The 10,272-nt window shown below is 31.7% G+C and overlaps 1 protein-coding gene across 3 annotated transcripts; it reads left to right on the plus strand.

Moving 5' to 3' along the window:
• The first annotated feature begins 2,378 nt into the window (after positions 1–2,378).
• LOC104889284 (nuclear transcription factor Y subunit A-4) lies at positions 2,379–9,910 on the plus strand. 3 transcript variants are annotated; one of them, XM_010674479.4, is made up of 5 exons: positions 2,379–2,734; positions 3,316–3,595; positions 4,398–4,522; positions 8,072–8,236; positions 9,279–9,417. In XM_010674479.4, the coding sequence occupies exons 2-5, from the start codon at positions 3,403–3,405 to the stop codon at positions 9,354–9,356; spliced, it is 561 nt and encodes a 186-aa protein (XP_010672781.1). In that variant the 5' UTR covers positions 2,379–2,734; positions 3,316–3,402; the 3' UTR covers positions 9,357–9,417. The 3 variants fall into 3 exon arrangements, with proteins under 3 accessions (XP_010672781.1, XP_048497559.1, XP_010672780.1); XM_048641602.2 differs by having other exon boundaries at positions 2,438–2,738; positions 9,320–9,910; XM_010674478.4 differs by having other exon boundaries at positions 2,443–2,734; positions 9,320–9,910.
• Positions 9,911–10,272: the final 362 nt, after the last annotated feature.

Below are 10,272 nucleotides of genomic sequence, written 5' to 3' on the forward strand. Positions count from 1 at the left end.
TATCTCTATAGTCCAGAATCTGCCGACACGTGTATTCAAACTAATTGGTTCCTATTCATCTAAGCTTCAATACTGGCATTAACGGCCACATCATTGTATTAGGCACGTGGGGGGCCCGCTAAGGCAGGTATTGGTTTTTTTCTAGGTCTTGCATGGACACGTTGCAAGCTCTCTTAATTAACTTAATATAGACTTTTTATGATCGGCCTATAATTTTGAGGTTGACATTCTTTAGCTTATTATTACCAACAATTACTAATAAAGAAACTTAAAATTTTCGGGTTGTCTCTTTATCTACAAAGGATTCTCGATGTATGTGAAAACATAGAAATAGAGGGATGATCTTTAAATAGGAAAAAGAATGGTATTTGTAGAATCTTAAATGAAATTGTGGCATAAATAAATAAAACAACCTATAAGAAAAAGGCTCGAAGGATGTATAACCATTACACAGATAGAAATGTGTCGAATCATATCTTCTTTAACCTTTCTCACTTTTTTTTTTTATTTATTTATAAATTGTTACGTTTTCTTACACGATCTAGCACATAACTTTGACATTTATCTACTCCCTCGGTCTCAAAATATAGTTCCCATTTCTTTTTGCACAGTCTCCGAGACGTATCTTTGACCTATTATATCTTGTATTTCGTATTAGTAAAAAATATAAAAAAATAGATATTATGAATGTACACGTTGAGACGAATCCAACAAGACCTAACATGAATATGTTCTCTCGTATACATTAATGAGAATATATGATTAAGAGTTTTAAATTTTGACTTCCAAAATAGAAATGAGAACTATATTTTGAGACGGAGGGAGTATTAGTTATATATTGAAAATATAATTGAGACGAATATACTAAACCTTTACGTAGTTGTTAATATATTAGGAGTAGTATACTACCGCCTTAATTGATAAAAAGAATGATCTTTAATTGCTGCAATTAATAGAAGGATAAGTAAAAATGCATTAGTATTTTTGGTCTTTAATTCAAAAGGGGGAAAGAACACTTGTTGGATATCTACTTGTTGCAATGCTAACAAAATTGACGAATCCAATTGCTTGTAGATTTCCTTAGAACTTGTGGCTATGCTATTATTATCTATTTCTGTTTGCTACTTACGTAGGGGAGACAATACTAAAAATGTAAGTTTGGTGTAATATTGTAATGTGATATGTCAGTATGTGACACAACAAACCACAATAATAGAAGCAATTGTTTAACACAGGAAAAATGTACGGTCTTTCACTTTCCTTCAATGTAATCACGTACTTCAAAAGAGAATAAAGGATACAAAAGACTAGCACCACAAATAATTAATAGGTTTTTTCTACATCAACGAAATAGTAGGTGCTATTTTAAATTTCGTACCACGTATTGAACTTTTCTTTGCTTCAATATAAGTGACTTAAAAGAAAGAACAAAAGAGTAAGATAGGTTGGTGACATTATATTGACCAAGCTCGGTTTCATTCAATGGTAGGAATTAGACCTTATGGTGTTATTTTGTTCATATTTTTATTGGAATATTTCTTTTTTATATGGATTAAACAAAAAGGCAAGGTAGTAAAAAGGATAGTAAAAGTAAAAAAAAAAAGGTGAAAAAGATAGATAGAAGGAAAGTAAAAGTTAGAGACATATGATAGGCTAATGGTTAACCTATGTAAAGAAAAAAATTTAAGAGTCATATGTACTATATAAAAAAAATTCTAAATGACAAAATGTCCCAATTAAAGTATAATGATATAAAGGATGAGGAGCTAGCTCATGTGATAGAGCACTCCCCTCTTATCTCTGAGGTCAGGGGTTCGATCCTTACCCCCAGCATTATGCTGGAGTATTTCCTTAGCATGCTTTGCATGTATTACCAGCCAATGTGCTGGTAGTTCCTACAAGGCTAGTAGCCTGGTAGGGGTTAGCCCTTGGGCTGACTTAATTTCCCAATCAAAAAAAAAAAAAGAATAATGATATAAGTAAATATTTTAAAGGGACCTTAATTTTTAGAGTTACATATTTTTCATAATATTTTTCAGATGCTACTTTAGAGTCCGATAATCAAACAAATTTTGCAACGAATTTACATACAATAGTCATATGAGATTTATCTATTTCATTGTGTATATTTATATAATTAACTTTTTATAATTTTTACTATTATCTTACTAAAGATATTGAATAACTAACTAAAGATGTATCTTAGAGAATATACAAACACAAATGACACTTAAAGTTACCTCTCACTTATCATTAGGGGCTCTTGGGATCTAAGTGGTATATCCGATTGTTTATGTCCTTCCCTAGTTACAAAGCCTGTCCTAGATTGATTGATATATATGGAAAATTTCAATGATAGGATCCTAGATCAGTCCGTTTCATTATCATAATTAGAAAACAAAACATTTTTAAATGGTTTTGTTACATCTAACACAACACATACAACCTCAACTTTAAGACCACATACATAACTTCTCTCACTTGTTCAACGTAAGATGAACGTCATCTTTTAAGTCACAACACCGGCCATTATACCCAAAAGAATTGGGCCAATACTAAATGCACCCCCACCTCACATGAGAACAAACCAAAAAACATACAGTTTTAAAGAGTGAAAATAAATCAAACTTATTATTGTGCCTAAATCAAGGGAAGCTTTCAAAGGTTGCCTAGGAGCTTTGGAACAAACAAGCTAATTAAGGTTTCTTCCTGCTTCTTCAGCCACACACACATAGTAGGTTTGCTCTTCTGTAGTAATTATTTTCATGCAGTTCACACTTTGTTCTAGCTTGTGTTTATCTAAAGTACAAGATCTGATTATGTTTGTCCAAAATTTTAAATTCAATTCAATAATGTTTAGTATATATACTTCTGTTTCTTTTGAAAAAAATGTTCTTTTTGTACAATAATCAGGATTAATGACTAGTAGTGTCCATATTGATTTAAGATAATTATACTTTGTCAATTTTTACAGTTTGATTTATACCTTAAGCCTAATTTGGTGAGTAAATAATTATTTTCCATTGTTATTTACTCCATGTTTTACCTCTTTTACATGACTTTTTTTTTCCTTAATTGGTCATTTTCCTCGCTCCTCCTTTCAATTTTTTTTTTATTATTACCTTTGATTGGCTAGCTAGGGTATTGATTAATTGTTTTCTTTAATTTTTTCTAATTTTCTATGTTTCATGTCTTTCTTTTTTTAATTTCTTTTATTGTGTCTCCTTTCTTTTATCATTATTGTGACATATAATTAATTATATTACTTTTAAAAAAAATAACATATTGAATATATTTATCATGTTGCTTTTTCAGGTGTTTCTCTGAGTTAGTAGGAAGTGTGAAGACTTACTAAATAAAGCACATAAGTACATATTTATATTATAAGTCAAAAGATCAGCAATGAATCAAAAGGCTGAACAATACTTTAGCAGCAAATCATCATCAACATCCCATTCTCATTCTCAAGTGATATGTTGGTCCGACAACTTCTTGAATGATCCACCTTCATCCTCATCTTATCTGTCTATGGAATGTAGCTCAAATCTTAACTATAGTTTTCATGAAGATTCCAACAATCCCATTGTGTCCTTAGGTATTTCATTTACAAATTATGTAAGTTTATTGCTTAATTTTAAATTCCATACTATTATTTATATGTTTCAATTAAAATGAACGTTAAACCAGTATTATATATGTCACATTATCATACAAATTTTTTCCAATTTGAAATCTCAATGATTGATACTATCTCGACCAGGAATCAATTATTACCTTAACGGTCCGTTTGGTAGTCGTTAATAAATTGCGGTAATGGGAATGAATTTTTAAGTGTAATTTTATTAGGGAAGGACCCTTAAAATCTCCATGGGGAGGCATTTTTTCTCCATGGACAAGCAATATCACCCCTAAACTTGTGTTTTTGTCTCTAAGGGGAATCAATTTTCATTACCACTCATTACCACCCTACAAGGTGGTATTGGATGGAAATGAAAATTCAAGAAGGAAAGTGGACACTTTAGGATAAATTAGCATTACCATGGGAATGAACAATGATATTTTTCACAAATTTACACACAAATTCATTCCCATTACCACCATATATAACCAACTACCAAACGGGCCGTAATTGTCACTCTAATACATTTATATAGTGTATGATGAACTAATAGTGGGTTGGATTCGGCCCACTATTAGTCCAACCTGATCCAAAGATTTTCATTTGGACGAGTAAGGTAACCAGATGATTTAATTAATACAAATTTTTTCGATGTCAAAAGATAAATAGATATATAAAATAAACTGATAGCGTGACAATTAATTTTGGACGTAGGTAGCATATATAGTAGTAGAATAATCAAATCATATGTTGCTAAGATTAATTATTATTTTTATAGGTAAATATGGTGAACAACCGAAGCAAGAATTGCAACTTGGAATTTTTCCAATGGATCATCCTCAAATGATACATGAGTACCACATGCCAGGTTCTAATCAAGCTGGACTATCTCATCATAATACTGTAATTTAGTCTAATCTCTCTCTCTCTCTCTGGCTTCACTTGTGCAATTTTGTTTTCTTTTTAAGAATTTGTGACCGTCGATCATACAAGCTAGCAATTGGATATTCAGCAACTAGTTTGTCTAGTAGTATAATTAGACAAGTAAATGGCAGCATGCAGATTCTCCTGAACTTGTTTTATTAGGAGCAGTAACGATTGAATCAACTAATGGCCACTAATTGCCAAATTTAACCTTTTGAAATCATATTCAATTCGAATGTTTCATGATTTTAAACAATAAAATTATAGGTAAGCTTTAACCCAAAAACTTTTTGAGTTAACTCAGATTTAGATCTCTTTCCCTTAGGTCTCTTATAATATTATTCAACTTATGAACTTGTGGAAAAATGGTCTTTTGAGATTAGTCTATTTTCCCCTCAACTTATTTCTATGTATTTCAATACATATAAAGGGCCACACAAATTAAGTTCGGTTTAATAGATTTAAATAAGTTTAATATTTTTTGTAGTGTCACATTGCATTGTGTCAAATTTTAAAGAAGGGTTCGTTTGATGCAACTTATTTTGTCTAGTTTTTTCTTATTTTATCTGATTTGATCTTATCTTATTTTTTTCTAAAATAAGTTAAAATTAGTTGAGCAGTTATCTTATATCATCTGAACTAAGCTTATCTTATTTTATTTTATTTTTGTGAAATAAATTAAAATAAATTGAACATAACGAAGCCTAAGTCAGAGTCCAATTGATACAAAACTTTTAAGGTAGGACCAATTTAAACAACAATAAGAAAAAATTATTTTCCTTAAAACCTATGCTAATGGACACTACACATACTATATATGATAACAAGTAAAACAATAATATTTGCAATATTGACAATAATATATAATATACTCTTTCCGTTTCATTTTAGTTGTCATATTTTGTAAATATAAAAAAACAATAAGGGAATATCATTTATATCTATGTTTTCTACTCTTTGTATTCCTTTTGACTAATAAGAATTGAATTTAGTGTCCTTAAAAATAAAAAAGATTTAAACTTTGTGGCACATTAAATATCTTTATTGTTTAATAATGCAAACTTGATAGCTATTTTGGAACTTCTAAGGTAATTTTGACGATTATAATGAGACGGAGAGAGTAATAATACATATTAAGGTAATTATATATCATTAACTTGGTCTTTGTTTATGACATGTCTGTCATTCCCCTATAAGATGGACAATCGAAGATTGAGTCTAATCTTGAATATTAATGTCTGATTAAGTAAATGACATTGTGAGAGCATCAAGTTGATCGTGACTGAAAATCAGGCCCGTCTCGAACTATATAGAGGCCCTGTGCGATCTCATATTTGAAGAATTCAATAATACAATAGCTCATCCATACTTCTTATAATCATATTATAAAAAAAAAATAGTCTAAATAAGTAGATAAACTTTTTCTTGAACTTTCTCTATTTCGGGCCCTCATAATTAAGGGGCCCTGTTCCATGGAACATGTTGAACATGCTAAAAGCCGCCCCTGCTGAAAATGTATGTGACACGAGTAACACCCGTTTCACAACGAAGTGGTAGTCAATACCAAGATGCTTCGTTTTTGGAGTTAAACTTGGTATTGATTAGTATAATGGATTGCTGGTGAGGTGGGGGAACATCCGAACATCAGTCAAGCTCATGCAATAGATTAAGGACCGATCACCGATAGTACATGGTTGTAAGAAATTTTCTCCAAGAAAGGTTCATATCAATGACAATACAGTAGACAAGGGCAGTTAGCTTGAGAGAAGAAAAGTAAGGCTAAGAAAAGTGAACTTATTATTGTTTAAAGAAATAATTAGGTTATATAATAAATATTTGTTAGGGATGAAGGATTAGAAAGCCCATAATCAATGTTTCATTTAACCAAACAAAAAAACTGTTTAAGGTTCCATTCGAAAACCATATGTCTACAATCTACTTATGTTACTGAGACACATTGTCTACTCGGATATGGGTGTCCAAGTGTCCGACTCGGCTATTTTGTAAAAAAAGTCAAGTTTTTAGTTTAAAATGAAGTATCCAACTAAAGTGTCACTAATCCGTATCTGTAGTGAAGAATATGTCACTACGTCAATCACTTTGACATCGACATCCATTGTTAGTCCTTGATCATTATTTTCTTTTTTGATGATCATAACCTCCTTTGTGCTGGCATCTTCAAGTTCTTGATCCATATCCATTGAGCTACCTATGATGAGATTAGTAGATAGTTCGTCGTATTGTCTCTGGATCACCATCTTTGGTGCAACACACATAGACATCCAAGAGTATTCACCAGGTTTATGATGAGATGAGTAGAGAGTAGATAGTAGATAGTAGATAGCTCGCTCAGGTTAGCATAGGTAGAAGAAGATGTAAAGTAGACAAGTTTTTATGCTTGTTGATAAAACCAAACTTAGCTTGGTTGAGCTTGTTCTTGAAAAAGTGCACCGATTTTGACTCTTTGGGAACCGCTTCAGAAATTTCCATAACTGTTTTAAATTCTGATCAGGTACACACTCATTGGCATGTGGAATATTGCTTCTCGAGCAATTTACATTGTCCTCTTTTCCCTTTGTGGTATAGGTAGACATGGATGAAATAGTAGAAAAGAGCTTTCATAATTGATCTGTTCTTAGTTATCAAGCATCCGTCATCCAAAGGTCGGTTTCCTCCCAAAGGAACGACCGTATTAAGTAAATGAAAGGGATCAAAAGTCTCTATTGGTTGACTCTTATTAGTCGAAGAGCTGATTGGTTTGGTAGGTTCATCTTGAACGCTTTTGGTATTATTGGAGTAGGGGTAATATTTATAACATGAACAGCTGTAAGGACACACTCCTCCAAAAATCTTTAGGTAATTTAGCCTGAAACCTAAGAGCCTGAGCTATATTAAGGATATGACGATGTTTACACTCCACCCTACCATTCTGTTGGCTAGATAGTATCAACATTAAATCACTTGCTCATGATGGTTTCCTTGAATTTTACGAAAATTTGAAAGTTCTAAATTGATAGCTTTGTCAAGAGGTTCCAAGTATGTTGATGCTTTTTCAAGATCCGAAAAAATTGCCCGAACATAAGTAAGGCTCTAAGGATAGTGATCAAGATTTAGTATCTTAATTCCCAAGATATTTCATGTGCACATCCAACGTGCATGTAGAGAATCTGAAAGATAATGGGAGAATAACACAATAAGTTGATCAGTTTTCAGGTAGCTTGAACATATGGGGGTAGATATATCTTAATCTAAAACTCTTACACAAATTTCATATGGTCATATGGATACACTTCTATAAGATAGAGAAATTTGAAACCAAGTCTAGTTGAACTTTACCAAATTTCATAACTATGTGTCTATGTTTGTAGAAAAATAGGACTAGAATAAATAGAAAACTTTCCATCATCACTTTTATATATATATTGCTCATTTTAAATGGTTCTTAGAGTTGTCAATAGCACCCAACTCTATATATATATATATGTATAATTTCACTAGCTGATCATGGAATCATGGTGCTGCACACAGGGTTACTATGAGGGAATGCATTCTAGCGGAGGAGTACCTCTGCCTGGAGAAGCAGCAAATTATGAGCCCATCTATGTAAATGCTAAGCAGTACCATGGCATTTTGAGGCGAAGACAATCTAGAGCTAAAGCTGAGCTTGAAAATAGAGTTGCTAAAGCCAGGAAGGTAATCCTTTTGATTTGTCCATCCAAGTTGCATTGATCTCTAGTTAACTAATCACACATATATGCATTAAAAGTATATATACATCTCTACCAATTCTTATTAGGGCCGTCAAGTTTCGAAATCAAACGAAAACAAACAATGGAGGGAAAGGGAGGACAAAGTCTTGTTAAATGTCTACTTTATATGAGTATATATATATATATATATATATATATATATATATATATATATATATATATATTAATATATATATATATATATATATATTATATATATATTATATATTATTAATTATATATTATATATATATATATATATATATATATATATATATATATCACAAATTATTAAAATAGACGGTCTAATTTAACATAAAATTAGACGAATTTAATATTGAACTTTTCTAACAAGCCCATTCCATTTTAATCTAATCTAACACTATTCTAGGTATCCCTTCTCTTCTCCTTTATTTGTTTACTTGATTCTCGAACTACAACAAACAATTTCAAAAAATAACTCGCTAGTCTTACGAAACGGATTAAACTAGTCACTGAATGAGTTGAAGAATATCATTACTGAATTGATTAAACTTTTCACAAAATAGATTATACAGGTCCCTAAATAGATTAAAGTATATCACATTATTTAAAAGAGGTGACATGTTCTTTCTTAATATTGGGCTTGGACCGTGCCTAATTTTATATCAAAAGTAGGCGGCCTCTTACAAAACCAACTTTGAAAAAAAAACTCAAACAATAAAAATATCATATAAATTGAAATCATTGTAAAAGTATATCTTATGTAGCACAACCAATCAGATAATTAGAATGATTTAAATCTAACCAAAATGCCTCCTAGAGGTGCATTTTAATTAGATTTGCCGCCAATTTTTAAAGCCTAAGTACGTAATTACCACTAGACTTATTGCAAAGGGAAAAAAGAAAATGGGGAGGTATATATATATATATAGAAATTATAGTTACCTCCAATTTTGTATATCTTCTATATGCCTTACCAATGTGAGGGATGTTACCATATGTAGGCATGCATATTGATAAGAAGGAAATGTGAATATAATTGCAGCCATATCTTCATGAATCTCGGCATCTACATGCAATGAAGAGAGCAAGAGGAAGTGGAGGCCGTTTCCTCAACACAAAGAAGACCGATGGCCCTAGTAGTTCCAACTCCAGCGCTCAGTCATCCTAGACATGCAATGTAATATCTTTGGACTTTGAGACATGCAGAAAACTACTTATTACTAGAGCTTCTAGAGTTTTCCTTTTTCATTCCTTGTTTTTTTTTAAGAACATTAGAGAATACACAGGGAAGGGCTTTTAGGTAATCTCACTACGAGGAACTACCCATAATTTGTTTTCAAGTAGCTTATGGGACCTTTTAAACTTTCTTCTGGTGGCTTTGATTTCCTTTAATCAACCCATTTTCTCTAGGGAAAAAGAGAAAAAAAATAGAAAAAGCTACTATGAGAGAGTTTTGAGGTTTTTTTTTTTTTCCTTTTTTCTTTGAGTGCCTAAAATGCCCTTTGCTTGATCATGCATACAGCTATAAGCTATCTCATCGATGAGATGTACTGACTTGTTATAGTATAGACTAATGATAAATACTGTGTGCGCTTTACTATTGATCGAGTATTCTTGATAGCGTATAAATCTATTTCTGGGCATCAACCATCAATTTAAGCTTTTGGTTCAGTTGGTCCTTTGACATGGTATCAAGAGCCACCGTGACAAAAAGGTCATGGGTTCGAATCTCATCCACCTCTCCTTTCTTAGTGGAATGTTTAGCGTCAGGTATGAGGGAGACCTGTATAATTCTATTCATGGGGCATCAACCATCAGCTTAAGCTTTTGGTTTAGTTGGTCATTTGACAATTCTGTTTGTTACCTTTGCTATTTTAAAGAGAAGTTATAACCAGTAGGCTATTCTTCACTCTCTGTTACCTTTGCTACTTGTTTATAATGTAAATAACAAAATTATAAGTTGAACCAAGATCAAGTTTGGGTTTGCTCTTACAG

Source organism: Beta vulgaris, chromosome 3 (assembly GCF_026745355.1).
Source record: "Beta vulgaris subsp. vulgaris cultivar EL10 chromosome 3, EL10.2, whole genome shotgun sequence".
NCBI classification, from domain to species: Eukaryota; Viridiplantae; Streptophyta; class Magnoliopsida; order Caryophyllales; family Amaranthaceae; genus Beta; species Beta vulgaris.